The 16,830-nt window shown below is 48.0% G+C and overlaps 1 protein-coding gene across 6 annotated transcripts in view; it reads left to right on the top strand.

The window, feature by feature from the left end:
• The first annotated feature begins 1,852 nt into the window (after positions 1-1,852).
• Positions 1,853-16,830, top strand: part of Tmtc1 (transmembrane O-mannosyltransferase targeting cadherins 1) — a 215,059-nt gene continuing 200,081 nt past the window's right edge. For 5 of the 6 annotated variants that reach the window (XM_039108900.2, XM_039108899.2, XM_063286869.1 and 2 more), the window contains exon 1: positions 1,853-2,340. In XM_039108900.2, the coding sequence (XP_038964828.1) occupies positions 2,042-2,340 (299 nt within the window). In that variant the 5' untranslated portion in view covers positions 1,853-2,041. The remainder of the gene's footprint in view (positions 2,341-16,830) is intronic. The other variant, XM_063286870.1, reaches the window with a different exon arrangement.

Here is a 16,830-nt window from a genome sequence, read left to right as displayed (position 1 = left end):
TCTTGTGAAAGAATGCTGAGAAGATGTGAGCTGCCACAGAATCTGTTCTTGGAGTCACTCTCCTGGGTTTAGGGTATTGTCCCTAGTTAGCTCTTGTTCATCACACACACACACACACACACACACACACACACACACACACACACACACAGGACCAGTGGCTATTTCCACAAGGTGGTGTCATTTTTCTGCTGACCTGGTTGGGAAATGTCCGTATTGTGTTGTTTACTGCTCTCCACACATACACAGTCTCTCACACAGTCAGTCTCTCTCACACAGACATGACAGTCAATTTCTCTCTCTCTCTCTCTCTCTCTCTCTCTCTCTCTCTCTCTCTCTCTCTCTCTCACACACACACACACACACACACACACACACCACACAGGGTACTCTTTTGTGCCTTTACCCTTCCTTAGCACAATGTGCACCAGGAAAACATACAGCCATTTTTTTTTTTTATTACTATGGAGGGAGCAAAAGACACAGGTGCGTTGTGCACTAGGGCAGTCATTGAGGGTCAGATGTTCTAAGAAAGCTGTCATTAGCACACAAGATTTCAGCTTTGCTTCTCTCTCACCCGTTTTGAGCCGGGAAAAACACAACAATAAGCAAAACATCAAAAGAGGTGAGAATGGACCCTGCCTCCAACTACGTTCCTGTTAATTTGGGAACTGCTGCACTAAATGCTCCGGTGTTAAAAACTAAGGAACCATTGGGAGGCTCGAAGAACAGATTCTCCTCCACATTTCAAGTTCCTTTTCTTGATGGTCAAAAGTTTGTTTTGTTTTAATGACGACTTTATTTTGAGGTTTGGGGTCTGGTTGTACAGAAGTCTCAGTTAATTTCAGTAATAAAGCCATGTCCATTCAAAAGTGGCCCGAAAAAACCAATGGGCTTTTCAATACTAGGAGGAATCCGTGTTTTTCTAGAGTAACTCATTTATTTATTTTGATTGGCATTCAAAAGTAGAACAATTTCGAGAAAGACAGGAAGTTTCTGAGCCAGAGGCAATGCCAAGGCTCATAGTTTTAATTTGTATTGAAGGGTGAAGGCAGTCTTGCATGCACTACCCAGAAGACAGTAATTATACCCAAGAGATCCAACCAGTAAGACAGCAGGTAAAGTAGCTGGCCTGGGCGGCTGAGGCAAGGGGTATTCTAGGATTAGAGCTCAGCCTGGCTCCCATATCCTGAATGCCGGGACTGCCTGAATGACAGCCTAAGACAGTGTCTCAAAACCAAAACCAAAAGAAAGCCAGAAGTAATGTTCGGCGCCTCCCTCGTTGCTTAAGACTTTAAGGGGAAAAACAAAAGGAAAAGCTTCCCGTATGGAAATAAACCCGGGGCTTATAAGCAGCTGCAGAAACGGGCAAAGAGACAGTCCACAGCCCAGGATGCGCCCCTGGGCTTTGGGGAAAGGGACTGCTGCGCGCGTTGCATTCCCAGGTCTGGGGATAGCACGGCGGAAGACTTCAAGCCCCGCGGGTGCTGGCCTTGTCTTTTAGCTGTCCTGCTGGTGTCGAATCGCTCACGCCTCCTGGGAGAGAGGGTGTTGGGGTGCAGACTGAGTACCTGACAAGCCTGCTGACTTGCGGCCGGGAGGCGGCGGAGATCTGCCCCTCCGAAGCTGAGATAGGCAGGGAACAGGTTTGGGAGAGCAGCTGGGCGTATCGGGTGGGACCCTGGGTGGCCTTCTCGAGTGTTCCCCCCAAGCCCTGCAGCAACCCACTCCACCTGCGCGCTCTGGCCGTCTGGGACGCAGCGCCAGCGGGTAGAGGCCAGGTGTTGGGGACCTCAGGTCCCAGGATCCAGGAGGCGGAGGCGCGCAAGCGGGCATGCGCAGTGGGCGGAGGCGGCGGCGATGGCCCGGGGAGGCGGGGGGATCGCTGTTTATTTGCAGCTGGGCCACCGCGGCGGCGGAGCACCGGGCGCCCGGGCGGGGACATTAGGCGCGCGATGCCCGAGCCAAGCAGGCCGCCGCGCGCCCGGGTCCCGGCCGGAGAGGATGCGCGCCGCGCGGGAGCGGCCGTGCGGGCGGTGCGATGCTGGTGACCCGCGGGGACCGCGGCGGCGGGGAGCGCGCGCCCTCGCGGCGCCCGCGCTGGGGGCTGGTTCCAGCCGGGGCCGCGGCGCTGCTAACTGGGGCCAGCTGCCTTTGCTACGGCCGCTCGCTGCGGGGCGAGTTTGTGCACGACGATGTGTGGGCGATCGTGAACAACCCCGACGTGCGACCCGGGGCTCCGCTGCGCTGGGCTGTCTTCGCTAACGACTTCTGGGGCAAGGGCCTGGCGGACAGCACCAGCCACAAGTCCTATCGGCCGCTATGCGTGCTGTCCTTCAGGTGAGCCCTGTGTGTCCTGGGGGCTAGACACCTGTCCCTGGAGAAGGGATGGCACTGCGGGGGCACTTTTGACAGGTCCCTCGGTACCTCCTCTAGGTTGTTCTCCCCTTTCAGCTAGGTTCTCCCGGCTCTACCCCAGGTCCTCTTGCCGTCAGCCAGATTCTCCCGGATTTACCTCGAGTTCTGGCTGCTCAGCCTGGTTTTACGCTTGCTTTTGTGTCCTGCTCGGTCCTCCAGTTTCTGCCCCAGGTTCTCTGGGCTCTATGCTTGATACTCCTATCTTAAGTGCTCTCTGCTAGGCTCTGGGTCCTCCAGGGTCTGTCCCAGGCCCTCCAGACTCTAGTATTCTGTCAGCTCAGCCCCAGATTCTCTGAAGGAGGTTCTCTCCGCTCTGCCCCGAGACCTCGTCGCTCTGGTCCTCCCGGTTCGGAGTCTGATCCTGTTGCTTTAGGTTCAGTCCTGAATCCTCCTGATTCTGCCTCTTATCCTTACTCGGGATAGCTTCAGGTTCTCAAGGCTCTGCTCCGGTGCTGAAGCACTACACCGTTTTCTTCTGGCTCTGTTTTGGGTTCTCTCCGCGCTACTCAGGGAGATCTCTGCTCTGCCCCTTGTCCTCCCAGCTAAACCTAGGATCTCCCGCGCTTCCTGGGTGCGGAGCTGGGACCGAGTTCTCCCTGTTACATCTCCGGGGCTTCAGGGATGGCAGACGTGACTTCTCACTGGAGTCTTTCCTACTCGGGATTAGCGGGTTCCAGATGGTGGCGATGCTCCAAGTTGTCAGCTTCTCCAGGGAGGTTGTACTGCTGGGCAGATAAGGAGTAAAGAGCACCGGATCAGGTGGCCTAGGATGCTCCTCGAGATGCTGGGCTCTGAGTGTTCCAGGCAGGAGCTGGGGAGAAGGGTCAGGCACCCTACTCTGAGCAGCCGGCTTTGCGTACTTGGGCTGCTGATAGCTTCCCTAACTCGAGCATCTCCAGCCCTAGCCGCTGCATCCGCGGTGCTGCGCCCAGCCCCCGGGACCCACACTGAGAGAACGCGCAAGGTGGAGGGACGCAGAGAGCCCCTTCCCCAGCTCCGGAACCGTGACTCAGCATTCCTGGTGTGAAGTAGCGAGTTCGGACCGAGAGTACGCATTGGTAGGGTGGTGTATCTGCTTAAATCCTGGGGAAAGGACCGGTTGGAACCAAACAGCTGAACTCCATTCACTGTAACTTGACTCCGCGTTTGAGCTGGCAGGACACAGCAGCTCACCGGGTATTAGCCCCGTATTAACTCGTTTTCAAATCTTTGTCATAGGAGCCATAGTTTATGGCACTGATCTCTGGGGACAGCTGGCAAAACAACAGTTAGCACGAGCCTTCAGGCCCAGGGCTTTGGAGAGAAAAGGAAAACCTGCAGTTGGCTTTCACGTAATTCTTTCAAATAAACCAATGTTTTAAAGAGGGCGAGAAAATAACACGTCTGACTCCCAAGGAGATGTTTTATAAACATTTATCTTTGGAAAGTTGTGTCAGTTTTCATCCCGAAGATAGGCTTGACTGCAGAGTTTCTCAGCCCTTTTAATTTCCCAAGTGCTTTTTTTACTTTTTTTAAACCATAAAACTAGGAACGCTTCCTTTTACACTGGATGGGCGATAGGCGTTTTCATGGACTGGGTGAGGCTGTTGATTAATTTGAAGGTGTATAAGCTCATTGCACTCCACATGCGGGCTTTTTACAGCCCTGAAGCCTGCCCTGGTCCCTGGCCTGAACAGTTTCCATTTAAAGCGCCAGGGTTGAATGCCTGCTGGAGGATGGTAAGGTGCTGGCTGTCCAAGTGCTTTTAATAGTTCCTAATAGGAACTGCGCCAGGGCAGAGGAGGAAGGGCTGTGGAGCAACTCCACCTTTTCTCACTAGCTTGACTTCATACCCCAACCCCAACCTGAGGAAGGAGGTGGAGATAGAAAGAGGGTGGGGATGAGCAGGGCGGCCAAGTAGGGGAAAGGAAGGATATGGTGTCTAAGACGGTTGTTCTTTGGTTTGGGGCTTTTGTTGTTTTTGGGCTTTTGTTGTTTTTTTGGTTGTTTGGTCTCTCTCTCTCTCTCTCTCTCTCTCTCTCTCTCTCTCTCTCTCTCCTTTCTCAACTTGTCACAAGCTAGGGTCATCTAGAAAGAGGAAAACTCAATTGAGAAATGATGGTCCCATCAGATTGGTCTGTAGGTGAACCTGGGCCGGTATTTCCTTGATTAATGATTGATGTGGGAGCTCACTGTGGGTAGTGTCGTTCCTGGTCTGAGCAAGCCAGTAAGCGCGCACCTCCATGTTGGTTCCTGTCTTCACTTCCCTAAATGATGGGACTGTGGTCCAGATGTGTAAGGTAAATAAACCTTTTTTTACACATGCGCGTGCACACGCACACACACACACACACACCCCACACGTACACACATACAGAGTGTGTGTCTACATATATAAATGTGTGTGTGTGTTGTGTTGTGTTTATACAGCAATAGAAAGCAAGTAGAGACACAGAGAAATCTCTCCCTCTTTTTTTTCTTTTTCTTTTTTTCGGAGCTGGGGACCGAACCCAGGGCCTTGTGCTTGCTAGGCAAGCACTCTACCACTGAGCTAAATCCCCACACCCCCCTTTTTTTTTTTAATGAGCCATTTGAGTTGTGAGTCTAGAGAGCAGCAGGGTGTGACTTGGAGTAGCTACCTCATCTGGAAGAGAAAGAGAAAGCAGCAGCAGCAGCAGCCCAGTCCCCTCTGCTCTTTGGTCCCTTTCAGTTAGAGTGGCCAACTCTTCTACAGTAAATGAGGTGTGCCACATGTAATGTGTAGCAGCAAGAAGCTTAAGTTTTTCTTTTTCTTTTTTTCTCTTTACCTTCTCTCCCTCTTTTTTAAATGTTTTTGTTCTGTTCTGTTTTGTTTTTGTTTTTTGTTTGTTTGTTTCTTGAGATATGCTCTCACTCCATAGCTTGGGCTGGCTTGGGATTCACTATGTAGCTCAGGCTATCTCTTTACTGATCATAATCCTGCCTCGGCTTCCTCGGGCTGAGATTACACATTCCGTGAGTCACCATGCCTGGTTAGATCTACATAACTTGAACCTGCAAGAAGGAAAACTGTTTTATTTGGATCAAGCATTGGCCTAGTGTCCTAGCTGGTTCTTATGCCAACTTGACACAAGTTAGAGTCGTCTTGAGGGAGATAACTTCAATTGAGAAAATGCCTCCATAATGTCAGGCCATAGGCAAGCCTGAAAGGCACTTTCTTAATGAGTGATTGACGTGGGAATATTCAGCCCATTGTGGGTGTTTCCTGGGTGCTAGGAAATTAATGTTGATATAATCTATGAGATACATCCACCCCCTAAATTTCATTGGCTTTTGAATGAGCATTTTGTTTATCTTGGTGTATATTCAGTTCTCTGCAGTTTTAGGACAGGCATCTATTTCTGAAACTCTACCACAGTCACAATGCCTAGAACACTTCTATCTCGTGGACTCTATACTTCCCCATCGCAGCACCTAAGCTCTAACACCTAATTAATAAAACACCCACGTGGCCCATGGCGACCACTAATCCCCCATCTCTATAGTTCTGTCATCTCAATGTCATATAGCAAAATTGTTTAACGTATGCTTTATTGAGACCCCGCCCTCATCTCTCTGTCTCTCAGCATTCCTCCAGAGCTTTCTTCAGACAGTTGTGTGCAGTGAAGAGTTCATTCCTTTTCACTTCGGAGTGGTATGCTGCTCTGTAGCTGTCCCGTACTTTATCCATTTTTCTCTCATTTTGGGGTTCTCAGAGAACCCCAAATCAATATTTAAAGTCTTTTCTCCTTTTAGTAAAAGTAAGTTTATATCCTCGAGACATTGAATGAGTGTCACATAGTGCCTGGGAGATAGCACCTTCCCTAAGAGCAAACATAATCAAGTCATACATAATTCTCTTTTTTTCTCCTGGCAATGCTCTGTATAAAGAATAACACCTGTTTAGTAACCAGCCTGATCAGGTTTCTCACATAAAGGATCAAGGTGACTGAGGAGGAGTTTACCAGATCATAACAGTTTCAGGGTCCACAAGGTGTGATGGGATTGTTCTCCATCACTTTAGCTACCTACACTGGGACTGCTTCTAGAACCCCCTTCCTAGGGCGACTCTGAGTGAGGGCTGGCCCCAGCAGACATTTCTGAGGGGTCTTGAAGGTGGGAGTGGAGTGGCCATGATCAGGCTTGAAGGTTGGTACAGGTTTTCAGGCTGTGAGGTCTCGTGCTGACTACCCCTGGTGGTGACGTCAGAAGCTCGGTTGCAGGCCTGCAGCCTCCCTCAGCTCCTCCTCAGTTGCTGAGGGTGCCAGCGAAGGTATGAGAGTCAGGTCTTCCGCAAGTTCTCCTCGTCAAGATGGAGCCTCAGAGCTGTGAGAAAGGGGTATCCTGGCATGTGATATATCTGTGGTGCTAACTCGTCAGACCTCACGCCCAGTCTTCTCAAACACTCGTGAGCAAGGACGTACAGGAGTATTTTTAGATGGAAGGAGAAGCAAAGCAGTGTTTCCCTTACTCCACAGACCTCACTCTCTTTTGATTCTGCTTGTTTTTATCCCTAATTTCTTTTCTATTGGTGTTTATTCAGTGTACATAACTGGGGTCAGAGGGTCTTCACACAGACTGTTTTCACTCATTCACTCAAGTGTATCCTGTATAGTTCATGTTCTCCCCTTTCTCCTGGCTGCCCCACCCGTTGGTCCCTTACCTCTTCTCCAGGCTCACCTGGATGCTGTGTGCGTGTGCGTGTGCGTGTGTGTGTGTGTGTGTGTGTGTGTGTGTGTGTGTATCTCTATAAAATCCAAGTTCCACCTATGAGAGGAAACATCTGATAGTTGTTTTTCCTGGTGTCTGGTTTCATCCATTTTCCTGTGAAGACATAATATCCTTCCCCACCCTGGACACTACCTCTGAAATCAGGGGGAATGCATTAAGCTTCTCTGTAGATACTGAACTGACAGAATCGAAGGCCACAGTGCCCATAACGCCCCTTGAAAATTGCTTTGATTGATTTAAAAGGTACTTAGCGTTTTCATTTTATCCTCTTGGGAAGAAGTTCCTGTGGAAATTTCCATTTCAGTCAGTGAGCAGAACCTGCCTCAAGAACCCGAGGTCTTCGGCACTGAAGATGGGGAAGCTAAGGATAATTACAGGACCTTAAACTCCTGGTTTTTCTTTCCGTGTTTAGGCTATTAGATCACTGTTTGCTATAAAGTTTTACTGAGCGCTCCTGATGCTGACATAAATCATAAAAGTGAAGTGGGTGGTTTAAATGTCAGAGCTAAAAAATAGAATATGCTAGTGTTCTGTGCCGTGTGTGCTGTGGGGGCCCACAATGCTTGAATGCTTGATAATGACAGATTTTACCAGGAGTTTGCATCGAGTAGCCATAGCATTCTGCCAGCTCTAAGAATGTGCAAGCATTAGCTACCATCACCTACACTCAAGAACCATGAGAGGTTCATCTTGTGTCTACTCCTACTGTCCTCTTTGAGGTCTCATTGACAGGCAGTCTGTCTCTCTGCAAGGTCTCTCTGCAAGGGTGACAACTGCTCTCTGTCCTATTCTAGACAATGAAGATGGTCTGGGATGTTTGATTAAGGTAGCCAGGGTGTTCCTCGATGGAGACACAGGCAAGTAAAAAAAAAAAGGATTGAAGGCAGTAAAAACTCTGGTGGGGCAGGAGGGAAATGGTCTTAGAGAACAAACAAACAAAACCACCCAGTCCTGAGGTCATGAAGATCTGGTCCAGCCCCTGTCTATAGGGTTTGGGAGAGCAGGCCCTAGGCAGCACAACAGAGTTGACTTTGCTGAAGTGGGCTTGGTTGAGCTGCCCCTACAGCATGAGGACAGGAGAGCTGGCCCTATCTACCCCTTGCCAACTGCAGCATTGGGTGAGCTAGCCAGGGCAGTGCTGGAAAGCTCACCCTGATGGTGTGGGAGCAGGAGAGCTGGTGGGCTGACCAACTCAGCTATCACCAGCCTCAAATGCAGGTCGTTGGGCTGGCCTACCCCATCTATCAAGAGCTAAAACATATAAAAGGGCTGGTTCTGCAGATCCAAAGCTGCAGGACCTCCATGACACAAGACAGCAACAGGAAATCTTAGAGGAGTCCCCTAGAGGATCCAGTATTGATGGTGTAGCAGGAGCCTGAGGCCTCGGACCAGACAAATGACTCATTGCAAGTGAAGATGTGTTGATAAAGGGACACACTGTCACACATTTCAGCTTCCACTAGGAGACTTTTTTTCTTTTAATTCCAAGAGGAGGTTGCAAGGGTGGAGGGTGGGTACAAAGGGACAGGGAGATGAATGGGATTGGGGTGCATGATGTGAAATTCACAAAGAATCAATAAAAAATATTAAATAAAAAGCCCTCAAACTTTGAAACTTCTATACGACAAAAAAAAAAAAAAAAAAAAAAAAAAAAAAAAACCCCTGGAGGTAGAGACTGTGATCGTGTCTTATGGTTGAGACCTCAGTTTGGTTGTATAGGAAGCTGGGAACAGAGTTCTAGAGTGTGGGGGTTTTTACAAGTTTGTCCCCAAAGGAAATCGGGGAATGCCTTCAAATGCAGTCTGTTTTTATCGACAAATATCCTTCTATTTTTCTTTGTAGCCACAGTCTTATTTTTTCCAGATTTGAGTCTAGCCATTCGTCTTTATGAGGACTGAGGAATGTTTGCTCATGCCAAAGGAATGGTACTGTGTCTCTCTCACTGATAAGACGTGGCTTCTCACTGCAAAGTCCTGGACTCCACCCTGAGGTCTAAGCTGTCATCTCCACCCAGCACCCTGGAGCCTTTACTCCTTCACAGAGCAGACTGCTGCTGTGGCTGTCCTGTCTTCTCCTAGAAAGCCCTCCCCATGCTGGGCAGGGCCAGCTTTCTCTGTACCTCCAGTGTCTGCTCAGACATCACGTTGTCATAGAGGCATTCCCAGGACTCCTGATCTGTATACCCCCTGTGTTTTACTTTCACTTTCTTATGCTGGTCTGTTAGTCTCCTTTTCAGCACTGTGACAGACACCTGAGATTAGTTTAAAGAAGAAAGGAAGGGAGGGAAGGAGGGACAGAGGCAGAGAGGGAGAAAGGGAGGGGGAGGAAGGAAGGAAGGGAAGGATGAAGGGAGGGAGGCAGGCAGACAGGGAAGGAGGCAGGCAGACAGGGAGGGAGAGAGGAGGGAGGAAGGAAAGTAGGAAGGGAAGGAGGGAGGGAGGTTATATTTTAGCTCACAGTGAATGATTGCCTGGCTCTATGGGTTTCTGGGCCTACGTAAAGCAGAGCATCATCATGGCAGAAGGGTATTACAGAGAAGAGTTGCCACCACATGTAGCAGGAAGCATAGAATGAGACAGAGAGGAACCTGGGACCAGATACAGCCCCCAAGAACCCCCTGCCCTGTGTTCTATTTCTCCAGCTAGACTCCACCTGCCTATATCACTAGTCCAGCACTGCACCTTCCCTGCTTAGGTCGGAGCTCTCATGGCATGAACTCTTCCCATTCACCCTTTCCCCCCCGAGTAGCACTGGTCTGAACCACCTTCTAGGAGTCAGACACTCAGCACGCTGGCCATTTGAAAGACCGCCCTTATCCAGTCCTTCCATAAGCCGACTGCCGACACCATTTTTGTTCCTGGTTTCAGTGTTCTGTTACGGCTCTGAGAGCTGTCTATAACACGTAGAACTTTGCCTGACCTGTGTTGTCAGGTATCCTTGGAGCTACAGTGATGGGTAGGTTTTGAGTTGCCTCATGACAGGGAAGCAAACTCAGGAAAAGCAGCGAGAGCTCTTAACCACTCCAGCCAGGTTTTCTGTCTTTTATTAATTAATTAGTTATTAATTTAATTTTTAAATATTTACTTATTTTATGTGCGTGTATGTGAGTACACTGTCGCTGTCCTCAGACACACCAGAGGAGGGCATCAGACCCCGTTACAGATGGCTGTGAGCCACCATGCGGTTGCTGGGAATTGAACTCAGGACCCCTGGAAGAGCAGTCAGTGCTCTTAAGCCATCTCTCCAGCTCCAGTTTTCTGTTTTAATTTACCTTTTTCCTTGTTCTCTCAAAGAGAAAAGTGGAGGAAGAAGTGCAGGGATTCCTGAGGTTCCTGTGTGCCACAGTTTTGGCTGTTGAAGGAGGATTGTGTCTCTCAGTTATCGTGTGGAGAGAACGGCCCTCCTTAGGCTGGCACCATTCACCCTTTCCCCCAGGGTAGCATAAACAGCTACAGAGTGCATACCACAAGTTCAAGGCTGGAGGCAAAGCCCAGAATGAAGTCCATCCTCTTCTTCCTTTGGAGGATTAAGATCCATTCCTGCCAATGTCCTGCTTTCTACAAAGTAACCACATGAAGCACCAGGACCTGAGTCTTGTCAAATGTACTAGCCTCGGCTACATTTTCTTTTACTTTATTTAGCCTGGGCTATGACTTCCTTTGCTCTAATATCGCCATCTAGATTTGGTCTGGTTTTTGGTTTGGGTTACTTCAGAGAAACCTTCTTTCTTGGAATCTCTCAATGTGAGGAATTTCATATTCGCAGTGGGCTAATGGGTTCACCACACCCAAGGAGTAGGTGACTCGGTGTAGGCCCCATGCATTAGACGGTGCTGGCAGTGCTAAAAATGTAATGAGTAGAGGGTTGGGCTTTGAGCTGTGAAATAGCCCCTCTGCCTCTCCTTTGAAGAAGGAGGGGGAAGGGACTACAGACTGAGTTCAGTCGTGTGTCAATCAAGTGGACCAAATAATGAAGCCCTAGTAAAACCCTGAGCTCCGACCAATTTTGCTCATCTTTCCCTCGTACATGCTGCTACCCTGATGCCCTGAACCAGGGGCATCTTGAGGGCTGGCAAATGTGTGTTTAGGATTCCCCAGGCCTCCAGTCAGGCAAAGCTAGCTCCCCGTGGTCCAGAGTTTTGTTTTTATCAAACTCCCATCAAACAGCAATTCCCTTAACAATCCTTAAATGCAAGGTATTCTAGAGTCCTTGAAGGACAGAAGAGAGAAGGGGGAAGCTTCTGTTTTATAGCCTGCTGGTCAGTGCTTTGGGGAATAAAGCCTCCGACTCTGATATTTGAGTCAAGAGTTCCGTCAGAACTCTGCCTAGTCTGGGTTATTCATTAACTGTGGATAGATCCTGAAAGAATGGCAGTGTGTCCAGGTGTGCTAGAAAGCACACCATTTCTGAAGAAAGTAAGTGCAAAATTAGCAGCTCAGTTACAATTGTTACTAAGATATGTGGCAAAATTAACAGCTCAGTTAACACTGTAATGAAGATATGTGGCAAAATTGACAGCTCAGTTGCAACTGTAGCAAAGATATGTGGCATTGAGTTCTAGTTACTTGCTGAGTTTCTCTTGACAGGTTTCTTGAACATGTTCTCCTTCCTGTGTTGTCACCAGTCCCCCACCCCCTGCCCCCCACACTGTGTCCCACCCTCTAATGTCCTTCTCTTTAATCTGTTATTTCTTGGAGTGCCAAGGAGACAGTGATGGTGGTTGGCACCTTTCCCAGGGAGTAGCTTTCTCATAGTGAAGATGAGAGGACTGAGCTCCATTCAGTTGCATAGTTTGTTTCTTCAGATGAAGTAATGATTTGTTGGTTTGTCTCTAGAACTAGAGGTAATGTGGAAGAGATCTAGAATGAGTGGGGGATTTGCCTCACAGGGGAAATCAGCTGACCCAGATGTTGTCAATTGGGTGAATGATCTAAGTTGACCCTGCAAACCATTTTCAAGCATTTGAGGGTCACAAGACAGCTACAGATGGGGAATGCCAGAGGAAAATGGGTGTGTTCAGTGAATCTGGCTGAGCTGTGTACACCCAGGAAAGATATCAGACATGACAGAGGGTCACGGTGGTAGCTCAGAATGCTTGCCTTGCAAGCATGAGGACCTGAGTGCAATCATCCAGAGCCCATTTATTTAAAGGCCAGGCACAGTAGCAATACCATACTTATTAATACTATGCCAGTACTGGGGAGACAGAGACAGGCAGATTCTTGAGGCTTGCTGGCTGGCAAGCTTAGTCCATTTGGTGATCTCTCTCAAAATCTAGGTTGATAGCACCTGAGGAATGACAGCTAAAGTTCTTCTTCAAATTCACATGCACACATATCTCTGCATACATGTGCACATGCACAAAAGAAATGATAAAGGGGCTATACTCCCCTCCCCACCTTTTCCTGGCTGAGCTTTGTTTTTTGTTTTTTGGTTTTTGGTTTTTTTTTTTTTTTTTTTTTTTTTTGGAAAAGAATGCTCACTGCTGTGCACACTGACTTTTCTGCTGAGCTTGCTATTCTCCTGCCTGGGTGCAGACCTCAGACTTCACCCTATATATGCTTTCAACTATCTTAAGATGGGATGGGAGCAGTTGGGGATTTAGCTCAGTGGTAGAGCCCTTGCCTAGCAAGCACAAGGCCCTGGGTTCGGTCCTCAGCTCTGAAAAAAAAATTATAAAAAAAGACGGGATGGGAGCAGGGAGTCATAACTGAAGGTCACACAAAGAAGTTTGGTGACCACTAGTACCCCATGAGGCCTGTGTCTAGGAAGATATAAACATCACATTGTCCTTGGTACAGTGTAGCTCACATCCGAGGCATTTACAGCTCTCTGTCTCCTATCCTCTACTCCACCACAGTTCTCCTGAGAGGAAAGAATCAGGTAGCTTTGCCTTCACTGAGGCACTAGAGTGATGCTGTTGATAGGACAACTATAGAGTGGAGAAGCTGTGAGCCTTTTATTTCTGCAAGGTGACTGTGATCTACACATGTAGAGGAACTGCCATGGAGAGGAGCTTTCCAATGTTTGTGAAGGGGTCCTTGGTTACAGAAGTTTGAATGCCAAACATGGTAGGAACATTCATGACAAGTAGCAGAAACAAATCTGATGCCAGAGGACTTGGACTACACCAGGGTCATGGGTGTGGGCAAGCCATCATGCTGAGGGAGCTGAGTGAAGTAGACAGGGTGGTCTAGAATGTTGCCTGACCTATGTACCAGGGAAATCCCAGGGACGTGTGTGTGTGTGTGTGTGTGTGTGTGTGTGTGTGTGTGTGTGTGTGTGTGAGAGAGAGAGAGAGAGAGAGAGAGAGAGAGAGAGAGAGAGAGAGAAGTAGCATTGAAGTGTGCTGATCTGTCTGGACCACCAACTCCATGGGATGTAGCGTCACTTAGGGGACAGAACTAGGGCCCCTCTATGACAGTTTCCTGAAAGGGTTGAGGGGAGACACCCATCCTCAAAGTGGATGTCACTTGTCCAAAAGAGTACAGAAGACACAAAGAGATCCAAGGAGAGCAAAACACGGTCTGCCAGCTACTGCTTCAGAGTGTGTCCTCTGCTGACATCCTACTTCTTCGGCCTTCCAATGAGGATTTGGGACCTTCCAGGCCTCATCCCAGGATGGGGACTGCCCAGGCACCTAGCTCTGGGGACTGAGCAGCTACAGGATTCTCCACCATTGTCACCCAGCCCCTACCATGTAACATAACCCTATAAGTCTCTTTTGTACTATGTATACATTCTATGGGTTCAGTACCTCGAGAGAACTCCAATACAACTGGTCAACCTTTAAAGTGAGATACAAGCATCTGGGTGACCCATACGGCCCACAAGAGTCTGGTGACAATCCCGTGACACCATCGAGCCAGAGCAGTGTCTCAGCCTCCAGATCATCCTGAGAGTACCACCATGATGGTGCTCAATCACGTTTCTAAAACTCACTAATGATTGTCTTCAGGAGTTGCAAGCAGTTTTTCAGAGATTTAAGAAGCTAATTTCTCTCCATCACTGAAATCCACTGCATTCAGCGCACAATAGATTCTAAAAGAACTCTGTTGAGTAAACAAATGAATTTAAATTGCACTGGAAGTGGAAAAGCCCATCTTTCCCTTTCAGCTCTAAGAATCTCTCATTTTATTTGACTTAGGCTTTATTTCTCTTTTAGAACTAGGACAAGCAGTAGGATTTTTTTCTCTCAAATAACCTTAACAGGCATCTCTGACTGAGATCCCCCTTCCTCTTCTGAACCTCCTGTCACTCTGTGAAGCTGACCAGGAGAACAGAGCATGAACTCAAAGCAATCAGACTGGTTGTTCTCCAGGACAGCCACATCAGGTCCCAGGAAAAGTCAGGTCAAATAATGTGACATCAAAGGAGAGCAAAGGCAGAAGGGGCCAGCTCTCCACCTCCTCCTCTCACAGTCAGGAGCTTAGTTAAACTCTCACTTTCTTTCTACATTCTTTAAAGAATATAGTCTAGTCTAGGGGAAGAAGAAAGGCAAAACTTAATCAGGATGCATCCTAGAAAGAGAGACTTGTGCTGGGGGACATACAGAGTTCATTCTCAGAGCCCCTGAACTTCAGTCTGAATGCTCCAAATCCATGAGTGAGCTGTCTCTGGAAACTGGGCCAGAGGGGAGACTTTCTACAGTGGTGGCTCCAATCTACTTCTGTGCCCTTCCCCTCACTCACTCATACACACACTCACACTCTCACAGACATCCACACACTCTCATACACATACATACACATACACACAGTCAAACAATGCAGACATACACTCACATATACATACTTACACACATTCATATACACATACATATACTCTCACACAGTCTCACATACATAGATAATTACAACACATTCTCACATACATTCTTACACACATACTCACACACATGTACAACATACACACACACACACACACACACACACACACACACACACACACATCCCTGGGATTTCCCTGGTACATAGGTCAGGCAACATTCTAGACCACCCTGTCTACTTCACTCAGCTCCCTCAGCATGATGGCTTGCCCACACCCATGACCCTGGTGTAGTCCAAGTCCTCTGGCATCAGATTTGTTTCTGCTACTTGTCATGAATGTTCCTACCATGTTTGGCATTCAAACTTCTGTAACCAAGGACCCCTTCACAAACATTGGAAAGCTCCTCTCCATGGCAGTTCCTCTACATGTGTAGATCACAGTCACCTTGCAGAAATAAAAGGCTCACAGCTTCTCCACTCTATAGTTGTCCTATCAACAGCATCACTCTAGTGCCTCAGTGAAGGCAAAGCTACCTGATTCTTTCCTCTCAGGAGAACTGTGGTGGAGTAGAGGATAGGAGACAGAGAGCTGTAAATGCCTCGGATGTGAGCTGCACTGTACCAAGGACAATGTGATGTTTATATCTTCCTAGACACAGGCCTCATGGGGTACCTCTGCAAGTTGAAGTCTCAGCTGCTGGAGGTGTCAGTTGACTGCATAACTGAGCGACTGAGCTCGTGTTCTTTGGCGTATAGTACTCTACATTTATAGGACCATGGTACTACCTTCTTCTCTAGGCATATACTTGTTTTTAAACAATAGTCATTCTGCCTATATTTTCATCCCCCATTTGTGATTCTAAATAGAGACCCAAGAAACAATCTACTGTCTTCTTTTCTACAAGGGAAATCCTGTGCTGTGATAAATGAGTGGATTTCATTAGAGACTGGTGGAGACTGGCTAACTGTGAACATTTGTCCTAATGAAACAGGTACCCAAATGTTCCCCTGTAGCACAGCCAGCCTGGAGTTGTCAAGTCTTCTAATATTTTGAGATAAATTAGAAATATTTGTATGCAGACATCTGCTCTAAAACATTTTTTTGGCAGATTAAAACAGTATATTAAAACAGTATATTAAAAGGTATAAAGGTGAAATAAAAACTATATAGGAGGAACCTGGCCTTGGGGAGTCTGTTTCTGGTATAGTTAGACCTTGCTTTCCCCTCAGGTAGACTTAGAGTAAGTGCATTGTCTCAGTGCTTCATTTATTTGTCCGTCTGTCTGTCCGCCATCTATTTCAGGACTTACCATGTGACATCCATGAGTGAGGCTTGCTTCAGACACTGGAGAGCAAAGCTGTGAGCTTCACAAACATCATATCCCTGCTCTCTGATCACTTCTGTTCCCCATGTCCCCCAAATCATCTTCCTGAGACTCCATTTCAGAGGGCCCCTGCCACCCTGGAGCTCCCTTGTGTTAGTGACCCCAGTGTGTAAGATGCTCTCTTAGCTCTGCTGCCCCTCAGTGAGTATCATGGGTCTTGCCTCTCTTTTCCACTTGGGGAACATTTCCCTCATTGAAAGCTCTGACCTGGCAGGTCCTTCCGTTGCTGGAGCTCCGCCGTTCCATCAGAGTATGTTCCTTTCTTACTCTCACTGCTCTGGGAATCCTTCGAGAGGAGACAGCATATCTTTTCTTTGTATTGCTGGGCACTTCCTCGTGTGGTTGACACCTAGCGTGTCTTGTTGAATAAACTGGCACGATGAACTGGAGTTCTGTGGCTCCTTGTCTTTCTGTTGATGATTTGTCCTGCTTCCATGGCTGAAGAATATTAACTTTTTCAGGTGAGGGTATTAACCCCTTCTGGGCCATAGTATGTGTATAACAGTTCTAATCTGGACACACGTATTTAG

Source organism: Rattus norvegicus, chromosome 4 (genome assembly GCF_036323735.1).
Source record: "Rattus norvegicus strain BN/NHsdMcwi chromosome 4, GRCr8, whole genome shotgun sequence".
In the NCBI taxonomy this organism is placed as follows: domain Eukaryota; kingdom Metazoa; phylum Chordata; class Mammalia; order Rodentia; family Muridae; genus Rattus; species Rattus norvegicus.
This window is presented reverse-complemented; position numbering and strand designations above follow the sequence as displayed.